We start from the raw sequence: 26,193 nt of genomic DNA, 5'->3' as shown, positions 1-26,193 counted from the left end.
CAAACTACTCCAGAAGTTGACCATTCTCAAAAAAGGCACTAGCAGGACAGTAATAGCCTTCATGAGGATTTGAAACGCAGTTTCAATAGCTTCTTTGTTGGGCTCAAGGGCAGAGTGGGAGTGAGTACAAACTCCTACTTCAAACTATCCTGGGATGTGGCAGGGGAAGTGGTCTGGAACTAGTGTGGCCTCCATGGGCCATATTTCACTGAGCTGCCTTGGAGAGAAACTTAAAATCCAGGCATACCTGTTGTGCCCAATAGGAACATGTGCAGCATATTTTGGTGGGTGTGTTGTTATTTAAGGCAATCAAAGATGTTTTTAGGTTCTTTGCATAGTAGAAACCACACACTTTTTAGTCCAAAAACAAAAGAACTTCCTTTGGTCCCATTTTTCACAATTTCTATTAAAGATATTTAATCCCCCAACCCCCATTTTTACTTCAGAGAACCACAGCCATCTGTGGCTCTAATATTAATACTTGCAGATTGGGGATCAAACAACCCTGAAGACAAATTAGAAAACTCTACAAATGGTAGCTCCCACAATCTAGCGTAGAGCCCTTAGAGCAGTCAAAATTTACTGCGTTAAAGAACAGTGGGCCCACTCAGTGGGACAGGATGCAAAAACTAATTTAATGGAGCTTAGCATCTGGTTTTGTTTTTTTCCCCAACTCCCTGTCCCCTCCCTCCTCACATTAAAAGAAGTTACATGGACCTGGTGATGTTTTCTGCTATGTAAATGTCTGGTATACCATCTTTGGCAAAGTTAAGAGGGTAGGAAGGTTTGCGTTTCTGAAAGAAGGCAAATCACTGCACTCACAATGCTGCACATAGACTCACATAACTGCCGTACATCTATCATAATCCTTCGAAACATGCCGAGACAGGGCGAAGCCCCCAGAGAGTCCAGGGCACCACCAGACACTGCATTGTGACACATGGTTTTTACAGCATTATTTACACACAATAGGGAACACTTCGGTCAAGCTTTGAAGCTCAGTGAGGGTCTCTTGTGCAATAAGGAATTGGTGCCAACTAATATGTGGAATTCACAGGGGCCATCTCATTCAACATTAGAATACATCCTGGGGGTGGGGGCCTGCCTCCACCCTTTCTCCACACACAGTTGATGAATGGGAAAAATGTATCTTTTGGAATTATCACAAAACAGGTGTAAATCTCACCTGGTGGCAAGTGGCCACTAAAGGCTATACAGTTAAATCTTGACTAACTGGAATGCTTTGAAATGAGTCATTTTGGTGAATTATATAACTTTCTTCATTAACAGTGGGCCATGGAGGAATATTTTGTTTCAGGGGTGATTGTTGATTATCAGTTAGATTCTTGAGCCACTTTCCTGTCTTTGTCTTAGGGTAGTGAACGCGATTGAATCTTTTATTGATTATGCTTTCTCTTGATGTGTCTGATGGCCTTTACGCCAAAGATCAATCAACTCATTGTTTGGTCTTCTTAGATGTGGAAGTTATAGAATGGAGACTGAGTGTGAGAATCCAAACTACCTAGATTGCCCATTTTCAATCCTTGATGTGATTCCTCCCTCCCCCCTCCGAATTTGTTCATTTGTCTCTTTTTGCCAGTAACAGAAGAAAGCAAAACTATAAATACATTCGAGGGTTCCAGTTAGCTAGATTCCAGTTAATCAGGCTTTACTGTAAATCATTCTTTTTAAAAAAAGTTTTGAATTTATTTGTAAATTGAGCCCCTCCCCCTCCTAAACAGGAAGTGGGATATTTTAAATCAGCCTCAAAGTTTAAAGGATGTGAATGGTCATATAATCAGCTAGAAATGACATCAATTTCTATTCTAAAAGTTAGGACCAGGAGAGTTTTTAGGAAAAAAGGTTTCTTTTCAAAGGGAAATGGGAGGGGTGAGGGAGATCAGGTAATGGGTTTAATTTTCCAAATGCATGTTGGACAACCCACCCATGCATTTTTTTCCACTGCTAGTCAAATGAAACTATCTTCCAGAACCCTCATTTTCGGGTTCCTTCTGTTGCAAACCTTTATAACCACATGTCACATTTCTGCTACATTCCAAAAAAGCGTTGCAGAACCTTGAGAACAGTTGAATGTTTTGTGATGTTGTGCATGCAAAATCTACACATTTCAACATTTCAGCCAGTGTACAGGTAGATCTTCCAGAGGAGGAATTTGGGAGGGATGGGTCCAATTTAGGCGAGACTTGAGCACTTCTTGCTGAAGGACTCCTCGCCTCTGTTTTGAGTATAACTGTGGCATCTCTTGTCTAATCGCTGATCAGGTTTGGCAACTGGTGGGCAGTTGAAAGGGTGAATCATTGTCATAGACTAATTTACAGAATGCTTACTTTGGCCAAATTACCTGTCTCTTGCTTCTGAAAAATCAACCCTTGATATATGTGCTTCTCCTCTTTCAAATTTACCCCCAGTCTATTCTAAATCTGAAATTTTGGCTTTTGGGGTCAGGAGAAAAGAAAATTCATTGGGTGTCTCTTTCTTGAGGCTAGTCTCTGTGTCAAAGTACACTTTCTGGAAAATGTTGAAATGTTTGTCCATAAAAGTTGCTGACAGTGAAGCTTTCACTGTAGTATGCCTGATTTTTAATGCATAGACAGTAACTCCCACTAATATCATCTAGGCTATGAGATGAATGCATTGGAGACGGTATTGATCTGTTCTGCATGCCACATGCTCATCCTGCCTTTGTGCCTGGCGGGAATGAGCTCGTCAAGGCTTGGAGATGGGCCTTGGGAAACCAAAGCTTCAGGCAGGCAGGCAGCACCTACTTGTTACAGGGACACACACAAAGCCCGCAGAATTTTCCTAGGTCCGTCAAATTCTTTTCTGCTTCTTTCATGTCCTTATTGATTTGGTCCATCCCTTCCTCAATGCGTTCCAGTTGTTCTGATTAAATACAAGTATTTTATCCCCACAGAATGAAGCAGATGGAAAAGGACAAAGAAAAAAAAGACAAAACTTCAGACATTCACTTTGACATTAAAAAAAGAAAAAGAAAGAAAGAAAGAAAACTGGACGCCACAGATTAGAGCTGGTACCCAGTACCTACTTGTTACAAGGACATATGAAAAGGCCACAGCATTTCCCTAAATCTTTTAAATTTTTCTCGGCCTCCTTCATGTCTTGGTTGATATGGTTCATGCCTTCTTCGACACGATCGAGTTGTTCTGGTTAGGACAAAGGGATGACAGTGTGGAATGAATTTTTTGGGGGGTTTCCAACACAACATGAGAAATGACTACGTGAAACAGAATTTGGAAGAGAAAGATATTACAATGCATTGTCTGAGAGGATGCATTGCTGTAGACTGCTTCGGGCTGCCCTATACAGGCACGGTTGGAAGGAAACGAACAAAAAGAATGCTCAAAATAGTTTGCAATTCAGACATGACAGGATGGGATAGCTTAGGCCTGTTTGATTCTGAATATCCAGGAAAAAACACAGTGACTCACTTACTCAGACGCCAGTGAAATCCAAGAGAATGAAAAACGGTGTTAATTTATGTTAGGCATTCAGATTTAATACTACTAGACAAAGTATTTGCTTCAACCTTAAAAATGTCTCTATCTTGGTTTTAAGCATCCTCAACCAAGTAAGGGTAGGAGGTAGAATCTATTTATCCATCTTTTTCTTTGGGGAAAATAACAACTAAAGTCTAAAGTGATAATTAGCAATGGTTTCCAGATCTCCTCCTCCCCTTCCCCTCCCCCCCCCCAGATGTGGTCATCTAGCCAAAGGCAGCACATGGGCACCTCTCAGTATTGAGTACTTAATTTATAGCAATTCACAGAAGATGTAAAAAAGGGCACCATCAGAACACAATGTTACAAGTACTGGGACATTTCAATTCATCCTCTCATCCTATGACTTACTTGCTATTAAGGCTTTGGAAGGCATTTCACATCTCTACCCCCTGATCTCCCATTCTCTACCCTGGGGGACATGCTAGATCCCAATTGCTGGCAGAAAGCAGGGAAAATGAGTGCATGAGTCTTTGGAGGAGTGATGGATGGGAACACAGAAAAGTACTGAGTCATCGCTGCCAGCAAAGCTGACCTGGTGTATGAGAGACATAGATCAATAGCCATGGAAGCGAATTGTACTTCTAGGTTGCCAGAGTTACATACACGAACTTGATTAATTTTTCAAAAATTGTGTCACCAAATTGAGTCAACTACAAATTCAATGAAAGGATTTTTAAAACAGCTTTTAAGACCATTACAGGAAGGCAGCAATTGGTTGTCCAATTACAAAACCTAATTATCCGTCCTTTCCTCTTTTCATCTATACTTGCATGCATGCATGCCTATGCTTCCGGGAATAAGGGCAGGATTAGAATTAAACTGATAAATACATTTCTGGTCTATGGGCATAAATACTCACTTAAAAACAATTTCACATTAAATGGTACAGTGGGATTATCATTCTGAAAAACAAAGGTTCATTAGTGACCCAAACTGGGGAGACTGTCCATTTAAAAAATAAGAGCCTGTTGTTTTCTCTTTTGTGAGGTTAACGAACAAAATTCAGATTATTAGGAATGTGCTGTTTCTGCTATGCTTTTCACATGACCAATAAAAACAAAATTTCAATGTTCTCTAGCATTGAATAGCTGGAGGAATAACAAGTGTAGTACTAGTGACCTTTTGCTGAATAAATACAGATATAGTAAGAAGGTCTTTAAGAAAGTCCTGAAAAAAAGGCCAAAAAAAAAAAAAAAGTAAAAGCAATTCTTTACATCTCAGAAGATTTTATACTTTTTAAAAGACTTCATTCCATTTTCCTTTTAACAATGCAATAAATTAGTTTGTAGATCAAATTAACCAATAAATGAAGAAATTGATGAGGGGGAACCAATCAACATCATCAAAAGAAAAGCCATGTTAAGTTCAGACAAAAATAGGGGGACCAAATCCCAAAGGGATTCAGGGGTCCTCAAACTTTTTAAAGAGGGGGCCAGTTCACTTTCCCTCAGACCGTTGGAGGGCCGGACTATAGTTAAAAAAAAAAACTATGAACAAATTCCAATGCGCACTGCGGGCCTGGGATGAGTCGGCTGCTAAGCAGGACAGGCAGAGGCACCCGGCAGGCCGGATAAATGTCCTCGGCGGGCCGCATGTGGCCCGTGGGCCGTAGTTTGAGGACCCTTGGGGCTTCCTGGTATGCTGGGTTGAGATGAGATTGGAGAGTCTGGGCTCAGAGAGAAAAAAGCCTGTTGGACTCAATGACAGCTGACGTACATACAGATTTGTATTTGCTCTTGATCAAAATATTAACTCTCTGACTCTATTTCAGGAGCCCCACTCATTGTGCCTTCAGGGGTTGGGAGATAACAGAAAAATCGGTCCACTAGCATTGGGCTTCTGAAGTAAATAATTCCAATTAAAAGATAAAACCAAGTGAGTCCAAATCCATATTCTGAGAGCTGGGTTCTGCCATGGCTGCTGGCTTGCTCGGCAAGGTCATAGCTAAGAGAGGATTCTGAAGCGCTTTTAGAAAAGTTGATTCAGAAAACTATTTTATAACTAGATATGTTAGTTAAATATATCTTTTTACACAATTGTTAATTCAAACGCTTAATTTAAAAAATATTGTGGAACCATTTTCTCACAGATAATTTTAATATTAACTTTTAGGGTGTACTGAATTATATTTGTGGATATGTTAGGTATATTGTGACTTCATAACACACCGATACTTTCTATGAAGGCATTTCTCGGGAAATGCTTGAAAATAACTGATATCCTCATTCCATTCTGACGGGCACAGCAGCATCTCGGAGGCTGGTGCAATGCATTGTCCAGGGCTGACTGCTCCTTCCCTCCCTAAGTTTGCTTTCTGGCTTGTTGCTCTTTATCCTTGGAGCAGGGGAGGAGAATAACATTTTGGGTCAGAAGAAGTATTCCAGGAGATAACACTATCTAGATAACACTTGTTGGGGCAAGAACTTGAACTTTCTTCTGTCATGTTTGGATGACTGGTTATTTGTGATAGATCCACTGATGGCAGGATACGCAGGGATCCAAGTTTAGACATCTATTCTACTCATCTTACTTAAGTAAGGCATCATGGGGCCTTTAGAATTCTCAACCTGATAAAAAAAAATAGTGGAAGAATAGCAAACTACCAATACTATTGGCCAATATGCAAGCCTTCATGAGTATATCCAGTTAGAAGATAGATGCTGCCTGTATGATTTTCATTTTGCATTGATGAGCATTTGGAAACCATTTAAATAAATTTAAATAACCACATGTGGCTGCCACATTGGACAGCTGCAGCTTTAGTCATTCATTACATATTTGTGAGTGGACTTTAGCAAGAGGGATCTTCTCACAAATGCTACCTTGTCGTGTCATGCACCTTTGCAGAAAGTCAGCAAGTGCTCTGAACGAGGCTTGACTTTGCCTTTACTCTTCCAGGCAGGGGTTAATAATTTTACTGTTTAGAGTTGACTCCATGGGATTTCCCCAAGAGCTGCAGCTTCAGCATCGAAACAAACATACAACCCAGCAAAGACCAACAAAAGGAACAAGAGATAAGGAAGTGAAAGGTTAAGTCATCCCACATTAGTGTTAAGGTTGTTCCATGGGAATTTCTCTTGGAGAAAAGAAAAGTCCCAGAACTCAGTACATTTCCAGGGCCGTCTGTCATGCTCCTTGGTGTCTCCTGATACCTGGGTATAAAACAAGAATCCAGTAAGGAATTTCTGAGTGCAACCATTTAGCTGGACAACCTGGAACGGTTCTTCAGAAGGATGGCTGTTTCCAGAGACTCCTGTGCACCTGCAGGATTGAAATGGCCAACACCTTTGGTGTTCAGGCACAGACAGAAGTACTAGAGCATCACCGGAGAGAAATTTTAAAGCAGTTACTGATCTAAACAACTAAACACAGCATATGCAGAATGAAAATGCATTTATGATGGCAGTGAAGATAGTTGTTAACTTATGCTCATTTGTCATTTTAAAAGGTGCTCATCTTTTATGATAGTATAAATGGAATGTGTGAAGTACATTTAACTGAGGAATTCAGCAGTTACTATGGTGTAGCCACATTTCAAATGTCTTAGCTGAGAACATTAACTATCTCATGGGAAAAATATGCTATTCTGTGTTACTTCTTAGAGAATAATATTTAGATGTTTCTGGGAATCATTTGCTAAGAATAATATATTTTTGCATTTGTATGACAATTTCGGCAACATTTTTCTCTATTTTTTCATCAAAGTACAATGAACTCTGCAACTCAAGTAAGCATGTTAATTACCTTTCTCTCTTGTTGATACCAGATTTGTATATATTATTTTCCATGTTTTTATGCCAGTGCTTTATAGTTAGAGGGGGATAAGAGAAATTTTCCTACACTTTTGCCCAACCTTTCCTCCTATTGCAATGCTCCCTTTCCCATCCCCTCACATACAAATTATTAACTATAGAGTTAAGAAGGTGGAACTGCTAATTACTTGAATGTATATGTATCACCTTAGCTCTGGAAATGAGGTACCATTCTTCTATATGGGCATCTGCTGCTTAATTTAAAAACAAACAAACAGTGTTTTGATGCATTCCAAGTTTCAAAGTCTGGGCCACTGTTACAGAGATCAAGCCAGTAAATCTTACAATTATAGCAAATTCATGGGGTGAGTTCTGAAGACTGCTACAACCATTGTAATTTCCTCAAAATAGAATTCCATTAGACCCCTTTATTTGCATATGTATATTTTGACAATTTGTATATTAAAATTTGGGGGGGAAGCATTGGGGTTGATTTGCAAAAAACTTTTTTCTTGATTTTTATGGATTGATTGGTGCATATTTATTGAAACACTTAAATACAAGTAAATAATATAGAACATAAGTCCTTACATGACAGCCATGAAGGTATGCCCCTCAGATGTCCCTTCAAGAGGGACCCTGCTGGGAGGAGTATAATTAGCTGACACCTCCAGCTGCTGCACCTTTGGAATCTGCCACAGCATTTACATGGAAGCCATGCTCTTCTCAGGATGCTTCTTGCCAATGGCTGAGCACAGTGGGTTTACTAGAGCTGAGGCATTCCTGCCTAACATGAGGCTGTTCTCTGGGTAGTCTTTGCTCCTGGGCTTCACACCCACCTGGCTGAGATGTTTTCAGAGAAGAACTGCATTTGAGACCCTACCTACCCAATCCTGATTCTTCCCTTCTCTTCTCTTATGTCAGATCCACATCATAGTCAGAAGGCTCTCCCTGCTTACTCTTCCTCCCTCTTTCCTTGACCCAGCTTCCCAGAGGACCCCAAAGATAGTCCCTGCCTGCCCACCTGCCCTGTAATTAATGATTGCAGAATATGTATTTTTTATGGCCATACCATAATTCATTTGGTTGGTCTCCCCACTGACAGAGAGTTGGGCTGTTTCCAGTTTTATACGATGACAGGTAAGGCATGTACATTTTTAAAATATATATATTTTATTGATTTTTTACAGAGAGGAAGGGAGAGGGATAGAGAGTTAGAAACATCGATGAGAGAGAAACATCAATAAGCTGCTTCCTGCATACCCCCTACTGGAGATGTGCCTGCAACCAAGGTACATGTCCTTGATTGGAATCGAACCTGGAACCTTTCTGTCCGCAGGTCGCCGCTCTATTCACTGAGCCAAACTGGTCAGGGCTACATTTTTCTTTATATAATTGTCAATGTACATCTGTAGTGTATAATGCTGAGTGGAATGCTTTGGTGAAAGATGGGTGCACTTCAAAATTTGAAGATATTATCAAATTACTCTTCAAACATTTGTTATTAGTCTGTAGTGCCCATCTGTAGAATGAGAGTTTCTATTTTTTCAATATATTCACAGCATTGGTCATTATAAATTTTAAATATTTGTGTCTGCCTGCTACAGAATGGTACCTCATTGTTGCTGTTGCATGAAGCATGGTTTCATATGTCTATTTGTAAACTGATGGTTTATAATTTACATCTATTTTTATTTTAGTTTTTGCTCTTTTCACTGATGATATGCAAAGGCTCTCTGATTTTAGAAAAATGCTTTATGTCTCTTACCAGCATGGCAAAGTTTTTCCCAGCTTGAGCTTTATGCTTAGAGTTTGTTTATGGTACCCCATAAACAAAGATAAAAATATAAAACATTCTTAACAACTTACTTACAAGTTTATTTATGATCTTCATAAACACACTTGTGAATAAATTGTTGTGAGCTTTATATTTTTATCTTTGACACTATAAAACGTTTTTTGTTATTCTGAAGAATTTTCTAATGCTTTCATAAAATATGAATAAAGATAAAAATTTTCTTAAAAATTGTTTATTATGATAAGAATTCAGAATGAAATCAGGTAACTAACTTGTGGCTAAAATGAAACAAATCATGACCGTATGACTACCCATATTGAGACAAAGAAAAAGTTTGGTATTATCCTTCTTCATTCCACCTTGGAGATGCTATACTAAAATGTTGGTCCTCTGATTTTCATTGTTTCTAGAATCCCCATAATTTTAAAAACAGGTCTAATATTTCAATTTGTTCAATTTTCTATTTTCCTATGATCCTCCCAGTTATTTAAAGCATCCCCATAATGATTTGGAAATCAAAACTGCCAGCTACTGAATTAGGATGGTCAAAGAAAATGGACGGCATGATATATATATATATATATATATATATATATATATATATATATAATGAATAATTAGAAGAAAATCAAACTTATCGAAAAGATTGGGAATAAGGGGGATAAGAAAATTCTCACACTGCCCAAAATACTATCATTTAAAAAATCAACCACACAAATAATTTTTGCTTTTAAAAATCTGTTACCCTACCATATATAACCGGGAGAGTAGTGCTATTCATTTAATCATGAAGGCCTCAACATTTCCACACATTTACCTTTACAATCTTTTCAACAGAAAAGAAAGGCAAGATGATGAAAACACTAGAATCTTCACACTCATCTATATGTTTAATATGTGCGAAAATGACCACCTGTGTCTGCACAATTTTTTTTAATGCACTTTATTCAGACGAGAAATTGTTCTTACTGAAGAAATCTCAACTTACCTCCTTGTTCATCCAACATAACCAAAGTCCTGATACCAGCATCTTTACTCTATATTCCAATAATGGTAGCAAAGTTGAAAAAGAGTTAGAGAGAAAAGAGAGAAAGATAAATCAGTAAAGGGGATAATTAGCTCTATTAGAAATGGAAAATGAAGAAGGTCCCAAGAAAAAGAGGGAGGAAATATGGCAAGAGTATTATGGGCTCAGGAGGGACTCAGAGGAATGGGTTACCTATGGACTTGCTCTATCAGGGATTCTCAGGGTAGAAGAGGGGGATATAGCTCAGTAGATAGCTCAATTTTGGCACAAAATTGGAATACACATACTTAATACTATACTGGGATTTTATATTGGGAAATAAAAACACCTGCAGTTTTCATAACACCAACCACAGAAAGCTAATCTTACAAAATCTTCTAGACTAAATCTTCTCTGGCCTGATGTATCAGAAAGTCTCCATCAGCGAATTGGGTGGGGTAGAGGGGAATGTCACATGGGGAAGATGTGTAAGAATCTCGGGGGCAAGATTTTTAGGTTTACCAAAGGAAAAGATTGCTTCACAGAGGATGAGAAACACAGCTCAGAAGGAAACTCACTCTTCTGTGAGATTTAGAAAAGGATTGGCAGATGAGAAATAAAGGTCATTCTCATAAAATAAGAATTTCAGAATAATCTAAAATAAATCTATTTCTTATTTCAGGTGAAATCCAAATTTCTTTATTTTGAAACACAATTCTGCACAGTAATGCAGTATGAGAAAATCATTCATGAGCTTTCTTGCAGTTCTTTATTACAGCTCTCAATGGAAGTAAAGACCTTCCGTTCCACCGGGTAACTGTTAATAAGTATAAAATGGCATTGCTTACAGTTTGAATGAATTGGTGTTTTGTTTTGTTTTTCATGGAAAGCTCCTGTGTCTCCTAGAATATAATCTAAAGTAAGTCATCTCTCATAGCCCTGTTTATTTTCTACTGACTTATTTTAAATAAGAAAGAGAGATGTTAGTGGAGGTCAACAGAGGATTTTTTAAAATAGTATTTTAACAATTCAATTCTAATAGTGCTTCCAAAAATTAAATAAAACACTAAAAGTGATTTTTGTGAGCTTTTATAATTGCCCATTTTAGAGGATGGGTCAGCTAACTCTTCCAGACACCGAAGACTGCCTTGCTTTTAAACATAGTTGGATAGGCTTCAGTTGTGAAATCAGGATGCAGTCTGGAGAGTGACGGCTCAGGGGGACTTCAGGAGTCATGATCAGCACAGATTCTAGAGCCAGACTCTGCCCTGGATCCTGCTGATTTCATTTCTTAGCTGTGAAACCTCAGGCAAATGTCTTAATTGCTCTGTGCCTTAGTTCTCTCATTTGTCATATATAATAATCGTACATCATTGAGTTGTGGGAATTGAATGAGTTAATATGTGGCATGTGATAGCATTGTGCCTGGTCTATATTTAGCATTACTGAAGTGTTTATAAAATAAATACCTTCAGAAAATGCATCTAGAGCAGGATATCTAGGCAACCTAAACATAACATTATTACCCACTAGCATCAGAAGCTTCTAGACCACTTACTTCTCACACTTAAATGTGCACATGAGTCCCCTGTTTAGGAAATACCTTGTTAAAATGTGGATCCTGATTCAGTAGGACTGGGGAAAACCTGAGATTTTTGCATTTCTAACAAACTCCCCTGTGCTGATGTTGCTGGTGCGAGGACACATTGAGCAGCAGGATTCCAGACCCCAGAAGACATTTCAAAATCTCTTTCTTAAATGTGTTGTGAATGGACATTCATCTACACTACCCTGTATTTGAATGATTTCTGTGCCTTTTCCTGCAAATGTTAGCCATTGTGTATGATAAGAAATTTTAAAAAGCAGATAGCTTATTCAGGCATATGGATGTGACAATGCAAGTTCTGGTGAGCCGAAGAGGCATCTCAGAGCATCAACTCAAGGCTGGGCATTAGATCTTGGATCCATTCTATTGGGGCCACTGGGTGGGAAATAGGTTAGTGATTTCAGTTTGGCCAGTTCTCATCTGTTTATACTTTTTGATATGTTATTATACCCTTTATTTCATATGGAGCTCTGCAAATATAATTTCACATTTGCTCTGTTTGGTACTAGATGTTTCAACACTGGAATAATTCACAGAACTAATCTGATGGGGCAAAAGTTGACCCCAATTTGGGAGAACAGAAGCGAGGAACATGGACCAGGGAGTCAGGAATGCTGGGTTGTGCTCTTACTTAGCACAACTAGTTATGAGACTGAGAGAGTCACCTGGCCTTTTGGGATGTTTCCCATCTTTAAGATAAGGGTAGAGATGCCATAAAAGATTGGGTGGTTAGTAGGTTGATTCATTCACTCCCTCACTCATTCACTCACTCACTCACTCACTCACTCACTCACTCACTCACTCACTCACTCACTCAGTGTTTATTGAGCCTCCATTCTGCTCCAGGCACTAAGGATAAGAGGTAGGTAGACAAATGCATAGCTTCTCAATTGTGCTTCATAGTTAGAGACAATCTGGTCAGGTGGGAGGAGCGGGGATCTAGGAGTCAGTAACTCTGAATCTAGACTTATCTTTGAAATTTTGTTTCTAGAGTCACCTATTCTGTTTCTCAGCTTTCCCAGCTTCTGATGGTACTAGCAATAGCTCCTTCACTTCCCAGAGTACTTAGGAGGATAAAATGAGCTATGGAATGTAAAAGGCTTCTACAAATTCAACTCCATGGGAGACTGTGGTTCAAAATGGAATACATTAAGATAAAGGACTTCATTTATAAAGACTCTCAATCAGTTTAGAATGAGTTGCTTTTATTTTTGTTTGTTTTCTTAGATCCTCCTATTTGTGTGTGTGTGTGTGTGTGTGTGTGTGTGTGTGTGATTCTCAAAGAAAAAAAATAAATATAGTATGTGAACAGGAAGTTAGGTGCTGTGCATAATATTTCACACTCACTCTGGAATCAGGTAGATCTGAACTTTAATTTCATCTCTGCCATTTGCACTTGTGTCTCATGCAAGTTACTTAAGCAGTGTGTACCTCCATTTCTTCCTTGGTAAAATGGAGATCAACATGCTGTCATTATACTCAGATTTTTGATAGCACAGGAGGTGGGTGCCTCTAACCCTGGCATTGTTCAAGGGTCAACTGTAGTTGTGAAAAGTGGCTACAAGGATTGAGTGAGATAATAATGCTTAATGATGATAGCTTTCAGCACGGTACCTGGCACATAGTAGGTTCTCAATAAATATTAGCGTGTACATTTGGTTTCACTGTTTTGCTGACAGCTTTTATCAAAATGACTGGATTGTTCTTTGCAAGAGAGAAGGGCAGGCCTGGGGGCAATATCTCAGGGGAGGCAGAATATTATTTTCTCCTCTTCCTTAGAGATTATTACGTATTAATAGCTAAGAATGAGAGGAGGTGATTCTATTTTTGTCTTAGCTCAATTCTTGGTTTCTATTTGAAGTTGCTGGGGTAATTGTCAAAAGCAGGGCAGTTTGAGATGTGAGGGATTTTTTTTTTTTTCATTTCTTCCCCCCCTCCCTATTTTTTTCATTTTTTTTGCAGTTGAACTAAAATCATGTTTGTGGAACATTTAAAAGTCTTTCTTTTGCCACTCTGAGATGCTTTCCCCTAAATCCAATACATGCGAGCTGAAACTAACAGAGGCCAGGCACTCTAACTGCCAGAATTCCCAAAGACCCACATCTGCCTGACTGGGCGCAGCTGCCCAACCTGAATTTTCCACCTTAGCAGAAAGTATACCCTAACACAGCCATTGCTTTGGAATGCTTATTCTCTTTTTGTGCCCAAAGTGTCTCAAAATATAAATTGGCATTAAAAAAAAAAAAAGATGCTAAAACAGGCCTGAAATGTTGGGAAGCCCTGAGGCACCACTCCAGGCTTTTGAACCAGCCTGCCTTAAAGCACTGTGGCTTTTCCCAGGCTGAGTTTTCATAGCCCAAGGTATTCATGTGTAGACTGCTTTTAGTGTTAGCAGAGTTAATATTTTTGTCTGGAACAAATATTCCCTCCTTTAGGATACATTCATGACTCTCCTACTAGAATTAATTGTTGCCTCCTCTATGCTCTTAAGGCAGGTATGACCTTGAATTTGGAGAGCTCCTGGTATAGGTGTTTTCCTGCATGATCTAAATTTTTATCTTCTCACTCACCCCCAGGGATAGACATTCCATACATATTTGCTGAAATGCATCCATCAAAAGAGACAGTACCTCCAGGAGGGAACCAAGTGCTCTATCATTTCTAACCTTTTCACTTGTGTATGGCATTCAGCTCTTCTGAACTTGCTCCACTGACCTCTGTGTAACTTTACATCATCCTTAATGCTAATGTGGCTTCTACTAAAAATCAAGCAGCTACCACACAACTCTGTTACACCCTACCGTCTGTGAAAAATGGCACAGTCGGACATTCCACAGCAAGTGATATTGTTTGCCTTAGGGAGACATCATGAGTTTAGTAACCTTTCCTGTCTTTGAGACTGAATCTCAATAGGAATCCTGCTCAATTCAAATTAGATAGCATTGATGCATTTTGGGATCGTGGGCAAGATCCTGATATTTTAATGCTCAGGTTTTCCAAATCATTTCTGCCCTTGATGAATATTTAATGCTGGCTCTCTTTAAAGAGAATTTCCTTTTTTGATTGAAAAGCAGAAAATCATCTGAATAGCCAATGCCCTAGACATAAGAGGTGTTTGACCATACATATACAATAACCCAGGAGGAAGTAAGAACAAGTCAGTCTACTCTAATCATGGCTTGCTCATCATTTTCCAAGGATGAAAAGGCTAAGAGCCTCCTCTCGTTCATTAGAGGAGGGAGAGAGCTTCCATCTGTTTTGCTCCCTGTTCTAAAGAATAACTTCATGCCTGATCACGAAACACTTTAGGAGAAACAAATAGGTATGATCTGAGAATCTTACATCAACCAATAGAGCTTTTAAGATTCCTTTCCCCCAGAATAAATCGGAGCAGACACTCCTTTTTGAAAACCAGTGGACACTGTCTGCGATTTAAGACACAAACAAGGTGTCTGCGGCCCAAACACTCTGCTGGGTGAGGGGCCAGTTCAAAGTGGTGCGTTTTGATGCATTTGCTCCTGCACATTCCATGTTTTGGGAAGTGTCTTGACATTGCACAGGTAAGCAAATTGGAGGTAGTTCTGCTACTTTAGAGATTGACTTCACTGTGCACACATGTAAGTAAAACTTTAAAAAATGAACTTAGAGGCTGTGGTTGAAGGTGATAAAGATGTATCAGGATAATTATGTCAGCAGACCTCTGGGCTCCCTTCAGGTCAATGTCAGAGGTCACACAGAAAACGTTACTAAGGTTTGTCCTTTTGCTTGCTCTCAGATTGAGGAACAATCAGTCTACTCTGAAAGCCTCTCCAGCACTCCTGGATGTAGGTTATCTGACTCCTTGGTCTTCAAGTATTTCTGCATGAATGGTGTTCCCAGGATAGAGCAAACAACAATTTCTCTTCGTTTAGAGAGCAAAGGCTGTTTTCCTATGCTGATGAAGACCCCTTAAGGGCCTGCCCCCCTGTGGGTACCAGTTTGTGCTACATTGCAGGCTCTATTTGTCATTTTTTGGTGATAACAGACTTTATTAAATCCACCTCCCTGCCCTTCCCAAGGAGCTCCTAGTTATCACCTCTCCCTGCTCCTCCTGTGGCAATTCACATCTAACCATTATATTTCATTCCTAGCTAAAGCTGAAGAAATAAGGGAAGACGTTGGCTCCTTTGGGGTGAAAGGCAGTTGCCCTTCCTGTTAGCCTGGGAAAATTTATCTTTTTTTTTCCCTTTCATGTCATTGTATAAGCAATTTACAGTGGCATCAGGAGAGTTGGCTCATTAAATTATTCTGCTACAGAACCTCCAAGATCTCTAAAAATGATAACCACACATGAATTTACACATTGATTATCAGTTTCAAACCATAACTAAAGCAGCATCTTACTGAATAAAAACTATTAGGCTTACTTTATTTATTTAAGTAAATATAACCCACCCTATTCTTTTTCCATTTCATCTCTCCCAAAGGACATGTTCAATTAATCCTTTTATTCTTCCTGGTTGACTGCTGCTCTCCCAAATTGGAATCAGTGAGTTTTATTGCAAATGGCCTTTTGATTCCATAATTGCTATCTGACCTATTTTACCCATTTAAAAATAGTTTTGGGGAATTCATTAACCATGCCTCGCAAATGGATGTTTAATCCAGAGTTAGGAATATAAAAAAGCTTCTCTATTTACATTACTGGTCTTAATATTTCCCCCTTATTAAAGAATTATCCTTTTATTTCATGAATTTTATTTTATTTTCCCCCTCTTATATCATGCATTTTAGTGCCTGAGTCCAAACATAAAAGTTTCTGAAAATGTTATATGTATAGGGGTACATATTTTAAAAAGTCTCATATGTGGCTGAAGACAGAAGAGGATGTCAAGATTAGATGCAACTTAAAGGCATCAAAATCATTACAAATAGTTTTTGATGTAGATCATTCCTTTGTATATTAAAAGTCACTCTGATTTGTTTTAATTGGGAGCATTTACTCGAAAATACTGTCCATCTCTGCTTCTCAGATTGTAAAGGTAGTCTGGGCTGGGAGGTGGTACTTTGATGACTACCTGGCAACTTCAATATAGCATCTCCCTCACTATATGGCTTCCTGGTAGGCCCCATGAACACCAGAATCAATCAGCCCAGGGAAAGGCAGGAGGGTCAGGGAAAGAATATGTTAGCCAGTGGGATCAGTTTATCATACAATATGGTCACTCCTTACCTCTTCAACCAGTTGCAGCATACGACGGGTGCTTTCGAGTGACTAAGACAAAAAATAAATAAATAAATATTGTTAAGTGCAGGATCCAGAGGTCTTGGAAAATCAGAATTACATTCTTCCCTTGAGAAACACAAAGGGTTACTATTACATATTCTTTTATATTTGTAACTGAAACACAAAAGGTCTTCCCATTTTCAACCTCTTTCCTATCAGGCTTTCTACATAAGATTCCCTAAAGCAATTACAGTGCAGCTGATCTTCATACAATCAAAACCATATGAAGCTGATCTTGATATTAGACAAAGTAATCTGGAAAATATAATTTTTCATGTGCAGACTGCATGAAAAGTGATCTCAAATACTCAGAGGACTAACCTGACCACCCTGGAATGGGAATAATGAATTTTAAGTACAAATATAATTTTTCATGAATTGAGATGAATCTAACATTGAGGTTTTTTTTATTTTTTATAAAGCCCCTAGAAACACAATTGGAAGTTCTTATCAATACAAATTAAACTGTTGCCTTAGGGTGAAAAAAATCAAGCATGTTTGAAATAACCAGCCCATAGGAGGCAGCTATAATAATTATCTTCATCCTCAGATAAGAAAAAATGAGATGGGAAGTCTGGTCCCTCAGGCACAGTGTCGTCACTTTTTTCTCAGTTCCTTTCAGACTACTAGAATCTAACAGCCAGTGTGATTTCTCAAAGCTATGCTTTTAAGTGACAAACTTATTTTGGACAAGATTCTGCAGAAACGAAGAATGTTAACTTTCCTGGAAGAGCCGTGAGCAGCCTGCTATTCAAAATAGAATGGCTGTAAGCAGTGCATGCTAGCAAATGTTTCACATCTGGCCTTTCAGAAAAAAATATATGAATATATGTGATTTAAGTTTATAAAGGATGAATAGCACAAAATTTATAAATAATAATAAAATACACAATACTCTTTATTATAAATTCCATATAACCAATTGATTCTACAGAAAGCTTTTGTGGAGTTGTGCTAAGCTCTGTGCCATAACTAAGTACAGGTAGAACAAGTTGGTTCTGGCATGAACGCTAGTTGATATTTTCATTTATGTTAATGAGTAAGAGGAAAGTGAAGCAATAAAGACATACCTTGGAACTTGACTCAATTATAATGATGCAAGAGACTGCTGAAGAGAATCATAGTTTTCAAATACTAGAAGGTTTTGTCAATCTCTTGTGCTATTCATAGTGTAATAGTTGCACATGTGCACACTTTTTAAGTTTAATCTGCATTATTAAGATTTTCTCCCCTTTCTTAAATCTAGATAATCAACAAAACAATAAATCCACCTCTGATGTGTAGTGTTTGCAGATCCTCACAGTAGAAATACTCTCACCTGTCTGATTTCTAAGTACATCATGGTGTCCCTGATAGTGAACTTGACGAAGATTTGTAGTAATGCGCCAGTACAGACCCCAAACATGTCAAGAACTTTGAAAGCATAGATAGTAGTAAAAATAGTAAAATGATTAAGAAGTGATGAGTTTTGAGTATTACCTCTGATTTTAATATAATTTATTTAGTTTTCAATTTATACAATTCAATTTTAATACCAGCTTGCAAAGTTCCAGAAAATGTACCAATCAGCTCTCAGAATTGAGCCTGCTCTAGCAGACTAGTGGTGTGTGTGTGTGTGTGTGTGTGTGTGTGTGTTTATTTTAATTGATATTAGAATAAACCCCTTTCCCACCTGAACCCGAATAAGATAAACTACCCCGTTCCTCTCTTTTACTCCCTTCTCTTTCTCCATCCCTCACCTCGTCAGCCAGCTGATCAGCCCTTCGCTGCATCTCCTCCAGCTCATTGCGCATGTCAGCGTCTTCGGCCATGGTAGCAGTGAGGGGTGGCTGGGCGCCTGGGACGGGGTGTCAGTGATGGGTTTGGCCACCCAACCTGGGAAAAAGCAGATTTCAACATGTGAGAGCTTATATGTGTATGTACACAAACAGAAGATATAAATGGCCCACACTCTGTCTCCTTGACTCAGTCATCTTCTGAGCTGGAAGCCATATTCAAACAGGGGTCAAGAGAATTATGCTGTTTTTCCAAAAGAAGCCATGAATGCATACTTGCCAGCTTTACCATGGAGGTAGATACCTGTCTACTTACAAGAATATTTTGAGACACAGACCACCCAAGAGTTAGGAATGATGGGATGGAGGGAAGTGGTTCTGGGTTGGTATACTTTTAACCTCACATCTATTTATTTTTATTTTTAACAGTTTAATTGGCATACAATAAATTCCACATATTCAAGTGTATAATTTGAGAAGTTTTGACATATTCACATATGTATGTATATATAAATATATATTTGTGTGTGTGAATCATTACCACAATTAAGAAAATGAACATATCTGTCACCCCCAATTACCTTATCCCAGGCTGAAATAACTACGTATATGCTTCTGTCACTAAAAGTTAGTTTGCATTTCCTAAAATTTTATATAAATGGAGTAATACAGTATGCACTATTTTTGCCTCATTTCTTTCACTTAGCATAATTGAGATTCATTCATGTTGTAGCATGTATTAACAGTTCATTCTTTTTTGTTGCTGAGTAGTATTCCATTGTATGTAGAGGCATTTAGAAGCAAAAGACAGAAAATCTTTAGTCTTTTTCAATTTCTGTCAAAGATTTCCCAGAGGGATTACATGGGTGTGTGCAACTATTTTTCCAAAGAGGGATGAGTTCTTGGCCCTGAAATGTGTCCAGCCCATTTATTGGTCACTCTCTTGAAATCCTCTATGGTAGAAATTACAGGTTGACTGAGCTACCTCCAGAGCCAACCAGACCACCTCCCTCCATTCCTACCTTCCTTAACCTTCCATCCTTTCTTCTGCACTTCCTTCCTTTTCAAATATATATTGTGTCTATAATATGCCAGCCAGTTCAGTGTTAGGCACTAAAAATATGGTGATGAATGAGACAGGCATTTCACTGCTGTCACAGAACTACAGTCCAATTGGGAAGATGGGAATGAAATACAGAAGTTAGATTATTCAGTGTGAAGCTAATTATATTTGGGGACATTCCATGGGTACTATGGGTCACAGCAAGCTTCCCTAAGGAAGTCATGTCCCAGAAATGGTTATAAGACAGAAGGGTTCAAGAAGATAACTACTTGGTATGATAAAAACGTCTCTGTGAGTAGCACAATTGTAGAAGGCATGGGCTCCTGTCTTGTGGCTGAGATGGCCAACATGTACCAGAATTTACCCTCCCTCCTCCATGGTAGATCAGTCTTTGGAAAATGGCTGCCCAGGTGGAAATTGCATTTCTAGTACCCAATATAAGGAAGTGGTGCCATGTGGCTAGAGATGGTTTATGAGTTGTAGTCAAAATACTGTGTGTACCTGCCAGACTAAAGCAATCAGAAGCAGCCATCCCATTTACACTCTTGCTTTCTCCTTTTGCCAGCAAAAATAGGGCCCTGGAGAATGGCCAGGCCATGACTCAGCAGTAACTTGGGCCCTACAATCCACACCTGCAGGAAACTTGATAGTTGACCAGGAAGACCTGGACCTTCCTATGAGGTGACAAGGCACTTTTGTGCTACACTGCTCAAATGTGAGGGGTTTGTTTTGTTATAGCAGCTGGTGCTCCACTAACTAACAAAGGCCCAGAGAAACTTAAAATAGAATAGAGGCATTGCCCAGAAGTATGATTTCCTAAACAAAAAAACACACTTATGTTTGTCCTTCCATTGAAAACTGAAGCTGGGAGAAAAAATTAGATTTAGAGCTTTGGGGCAATACCATGTTTATCATTATTATTCTTATTATTGCTATTATGATTTATATGAGAAGCACTTTTTGCAAAAATAAAATGAAAACTCATCATCAAAAAAAAAATCAGGAACCTCCTCATTGGAAGGCAAGGTAGCCAAAGTTCACAGAGAAAGGCCCTCGATGTGAGCCTGGGGAGGGGGCTCTATGAACCCATCTCCCAGGCCCACTGCTCCAGTACTTTCCTGACAGCTGAGGTTGAATTTCTCTGGGATTTTAACTGAGAACATATATTATTAGAATCTTTCACATTTATCACTCTTGTGAAGTAACTCAGACTATTCAGAGTTCCTAGGTAGTATGGATCCTAAAGTAAAACTTCTTTGGAAATAATAGATTTCACATTCTTTTGTACCCAGTGATTCTTGGGCAGAGCATTAGATTTAAAATCATAGTAAAGAAGAAGAAGAAGAAGAAGAAGAAGAAGAAGAAGAAGAAGAAGAAGAAGAAGAAGAAGAAGAAGAAGAAGAAGAAGAAGAAGAAGAAAGCATCAGGGCTGCATTCTACTAGTGGTATTAAAAGGGGGAGTAAGTTTATGTTAGGTTAGTTTTATGGGCAGTCATTTAAAACATTGATTGAGCATCATACCATGAGCCTGCTAATTTTGCATACCTATTCTGGCCACCAGATTATGTACTTATGATGTGATGTAGAGCTTTAAGTGCTTTGTGTTTTGCTTAAATACGGGTCTCCATTTTAGAAATTAGGGATCTAGGAAACAGAAACTGGAAGGAATTTACACCAAGTCATTCTTTAACTTTGAGATGAGCAGAAGCACAATTCCGATGTTCTCCTGAGTGACTGGGGTCTACCCTCCAGAAAGAAATGGTGGATCATGGAAATAATGAGTAGACTGTGGGCTGCAACCTAGTGGAGTGGATAAGGGCCCTGCATGTCAGAAAGACCTACTTGGTGCTGTGGGCTCTGGTACTCAGTTGCTGGGTGACTCTGGGCAAATCTATCACCGTCTCTGAGCTTCAGTTTTCTCAACAGGGCAAATAATACCAGTCTCACAGGCTTGTTGAGGGGAATATATTATAGAAAGTGCTGATTTACCTTGTTTGTAAAGATGTGGAGGTTTAATAATTATAAAGAATTGCTTATTCTGGACAAGCCTGTATTCTTCGCTTAGAGTGGAACAAATCAATTATTTATTAATTAGCTCTCCTTTACTAATGGCTGGGCAGGAAGCATGCTGAATACCCATGGAAGCCTGAAACCAGGGAAACCAGCAGAGTGCCTGAGCCTCCAGTCCCTTCTCCTGGGATTAGCACCTGGGGGCAAACAAGAGTGTCTTCTCGCCCAGTTCTCCAGCTTTGCATTTTGCTGCTAGTTCCTTGGTGGAACTTCTTCCTTCAATGAACAGGTCAGGTTATTATAAGGCAGAAGTCTGTGTGCTTTCAGACCTGTAGTACTGTTGCATTTCCCACCCTCCAGGTCTATTTGCTGATAGATGCTCCCTCACACATGCTCTCTTCTCTCTCCTTCTCTCTGGTTTCATGTCATTCCTTGGCAATCTCCTCTCAAAGATGCTATTCTCAGATCTGAAGAACATCTATTGGGTCCCTTGGCTTCAAGCTGATGGCACCCTGTGAGGAGGTGGCTGATGGGCAGTTGGGGAGATGGCAGAGAAGCCACATGGCAAATACCCTTGTTTTCACCATTTTCATGGTTCCCACAGAAGCTCCCACACCTTTGTCCTGCTCTAAAGTGTGGGGGTATGTCTGAGATTTGGAAGGAAGGCTGATGAATCTGGCAGATCTCAAATTCACAGCATTTCAAAGCTAAAAAAGCAACATCCCCTCTCCTACGAAGAATGAGGGACAGCAGGCATGGAGCACACACCTGGACCCTCCCTCTGTTGGGATGTTTACTGCTAGTGTTGGATAACTTGTCCCACAAAACCAAAATCCAAGCATATTAACATTCTCAGAGACAGTACTAAATGGTAATTTCAGTGGCTGAAAGGATCTTAATAGCGAAATGGCATTTATTATCTAGGCGATGTGGAACACGACTCATATAAAGTGCATTAAACCTCCTTCCTGTGTGTTGCCCAAGCTGGGAGTGTGGCCCCAGCCAGCAAAGCCTGCTGAATAAATGAGGAAATAAGAAGCAGAGTCACTCAAAACTATCCCCTGGGACCCTGATGTAAGACAATTTCCCATCCATTAAGGGACCAACTGTATTCTATTAATTATTTCAAATCACCATTGTTCAGGGGTCTGGCCCCTAGTAGATGTTCAATTTATGCTAATTGGCTTATTGAATGAATGGCTGAATGAACTGTTCTGACACCCCCCAGTGGCATTTAATGTTCCCACATCAGCAGTTTTCCTTGTGTGGTTTAGGGCAGTGCTTCTAAAACTTTAAGAGGCATCAGAGTCCTTGGAAACCTTGTGAGAATAGATTGCTGGGTCCCACTCCCAAAGACTTTGAGTCAGTGCTCTGATAAGGGATGAGATTCTGCATTTCTAACAAGCTCCTAGATGATGCTGATGCTGCTGGTCCACAAACCGCACGTTGAGTGGCTCCTACCTATAGGACCCCCTATCTCCTGGAATGTCAATGTGTCATCAGGTGAGGTGGGAGAAGGTTCTGTGGTCAGATAGAGTGGGGAAAGAATGGGCTCTACTAGGGGTGCTTCAGGGAACCACATCAAAATCCAGCTCACTGCCTGTTTTTGTACTAGCCATGAGCAAAGGGTGGTTTTTACATTTTTAAGTGGTTAAAAAGACTCAAAGAAGAAGAATACTTTGTACATGTGAAAATTATATCAAATTCCAGTTTCAGGGTCCATTGGAACATACCCATGGCCATTGGTTTCCTTATTGTCAATGGCTCCTTTTATTTTTGGTCAATTGATTTATTTTTATTAATTACAGTTGACATACAGTGTTATATTAATTTCTAGTGTACAAAATAGTAATCAGACATTTATATAATTTATGAGACGTCTAGTAGCCATCTAACTTGTCAATGGCCCCTTTCAAGCTACAATGGCAGAGTTGAGTGGTTGCAAGAGACCAACATAACCCTCCAAGCTGAAACATTTACTCTCTGGTTCTATACAGAAAATGCTTACTGATCCCTGGGCTAAATAAGTTTAAGCAGAAATCCTTAAAGCATTCCTTGTCAGTCTTTCACATCCATAAAAGCATTGAGTATTTCCTTTAGACAGACACAATGGGTAGTATTTTTTTTTCTCTGTCTAGATTTGACTGTAAAATTCTCTTTTCATGGGGCTTTCCATGATGGAGCTTGTGTTTCCTGAACCATATTGTAAAACAAGAAATGATGCATGGAGTAAAATATAAAAACAAATTTGCCTTTGATTGGCCATTCCTACTTTAGGACTGCAAACCAGATCTAATCCATGTTATCAAAGGCAAGGTTCTGGGGTGCCCACACAGGCCTCACAAAGATCCCTAATTTCCATGACCAGCTGCAGGCCAAGGTTCTCAGCCCCAGACGCAGCACTGGACTGTTTGTATCAGACACAGAAGCATCTGAGGGTCTGTCACTGTTGAGGTATGTAGTACAAAGTGAGCAGGCTTAAGTTACTCCTTGATGTCACGCATAATTTGTAAAGCTCTGCATTCTCTAATGTTGCATCCAAATCCATTTGAGACCCACAATGAACACAGGGCAGATGGATTCAAGAGACGACACTTTCTCCATCATCAAGGGGCTGACTTATTTACATACTTTAGGCTTTCTCAGTGCAGAGTCTGAACTCAAATACAAGGTTAAGACCTAGGAAGAAGAGGTGAGAGTGGCTACAAGAAGTGTGTGTTTTTGATATGCCAGGTGTACAGAGGCATAGATGGCTATTTTGCTGGGAACAATGGCCTTTATTCCAAGATCCATAGCAGGAAGTCTTGGGGAAGGTGTAATTCTCTCAATGTTTCACCTTTTAACTAATAAAACAAACCATTTCTTATTTTTACTTCTCTTTTATTCCTAACATGTATTATGGTGTTGTTCTTTTTATATCTTCTTAAATTAAGAAAATCATTTATTTTGCATTTTTCTTGTTTTGGGTACAGTATTGCTATAAATTGTCTTCTATGTGTTACTGTGGCCCTATCTTATAGTTTTGAAATATAATATGGCTTTTGTTATTTATTTTTAAATAGCTTTGCATTTTATTTTTAATTTCCTTTTATTGATAGTAAAGATTAGTATTGCACATGTATACCCCATTTCACTACGTTGTTATGTTACACAAATTTGGCCAAACTCAAGGGACTGAGATATACATCTTAGGCCTATCCCTTTCATCTTCATAAAACAAACCCAAACAAACAACAATAAACCAGTATTATGCATCGAAGCTGTGGGAACTCTCATTTGCCTCATGACTAAGAATCTAACAGTGGGGCGGTGGCCTGATTCCTCTGGGTTTTCATCCTCACCTTCTAGAAGGAGCCAGCACTTGGATGTCTGGAGGCAGGAGCTCATTTTCTCTTTCCCTGACTGTAGTGGTATGAGAAATGTGATTAAGAATGGGCCTAGTGCTTTATTTTCACTGAACAAAATCTCTCCTTGAAGTTAATGGAACTATAAGACCCAAAGTGCCTATGTTAAGGGAATAGTGAAGCACAACAACAGCTGCTGAGACAAGTCCTGAAGATTCCCCAAGTGCATTGGGAGCATTTTCTATTCTGAATAATAAGAATTCGCCCCAGATTTGTAGCAGCTTTTCTCGACTAAGAAAAATCAGCTGCATTTGTTCTAACAGTCTATGTTACAGATATTTTGTTGTCAAAATTTTATGCACAATAATAGTCATTTATTGAGAACTAGCTATAAGAATCAAACCAGGAGCTTTATATAAAACTGGGGGATTATATAGAACCCCAAACCTTTGCTACTCCAAATGTGGTCACCAGACCAGCAGCATCAGCCTCACCTGGGAGCTCAAGCTCCACTGCACACCTACTGGATCAGATCACCTACTGCACAAGCATCAGAAGTTTGAGAAATGCTGCTCTAAGCCACATTATCTCCACAATAAGCAGGAAAAGAATGAAGTACAACTTGACTTGATAACCAACCAAGTCACAGAGCTGGTCAGTGGAAGAGGCTGAGTGTCACCCCTTGGGGAGCCTGACTCTGTGCCTATACGTCCGCTACTGCACCGCAGGCCATTGGTTCACTCTGCCCACTCAACACGACCTGCAGACTTGCAGCAGCATTTGCTTCTCAAGCAGACTGAAAGCTCCATGGGCCATGGCTCTGAATGTCTTGCAACAGTGTCCTGTTGTAGGAGGGTTGACACACTGGTTGATTTCCATGAGACAAAATCTTTCATTGGGAAAACAAAGGGAAGATGCTTATCAGAAAAAGCATCCTAGAGATTTTCCATCTTCCTCAAATAGCTGTTTGTGAAGTCTAAGACTTGATGTTTAAGATCATCAGAGTTCAAAAGGGAGAAAACACTGAAAAC

At 39.3% G+C, this 26,193-nt stretch overlaps 1 protein-coding gene across 5 annotated transcripts in view; it reads right to left on the bottom strand.

Annotated features, from left to right (window-relative positions):
• The window catches only part of SNAP25 (synaptosome associated protein 25), an 82,483-nt gene that overhangs the window by 10,228 nt on the left and 46,062 nt on the right, over positions 1–26,193 (bottom strand). For 2 of the 5 annotated variants that reach the window (XM_080686224.1, XM_080686223.1), the window contains 4 exons: positions 18,710–18,845; positions 16,917–16,958; positions 10,081–10,129; positions 2,787–2,904 (listed from right to left, as the gene is read on the bottom strand). In XM_080686224.1, coding sequence (XP_080542350.1) covers positions 2,787–2,904; positions 10,081–10,129; positions 16,917–16,958; positions 18,710–18,781 — 281 coding nt within the window. In that variant the 5' untranslated portion in view covers positions 18,782–18,845. Of the gene's footprint in view, positions 1–2,786; positions 3,186–10,080; positions 10,130–16,916; positions 16,959–18,709; positions 18,846–26,193 lie in introns of all 5 variants that reach the window. The other 3 variants (XM_080686225.1, XM_080686226.1, XM_080686227.1) reach the window with 2 other exon arrangements.

The sequence above is a fragment of the Plecotus auritus genome, assembly GCF_963455305.1.
Source record: "Plecotus auritus genome assembly, chromosome: 8".
NCBI lineage: Eukaryota > Metazoa > Chordata > Mammalia > Chiroptera > Vespertilionidae > Plecotus > Plecotus auritus.
The sequence above is the reverse complement of the archived record's forward strand: the minus strand, read 5'-3'. Positions and strand labels throughout refer to the sequence as shown.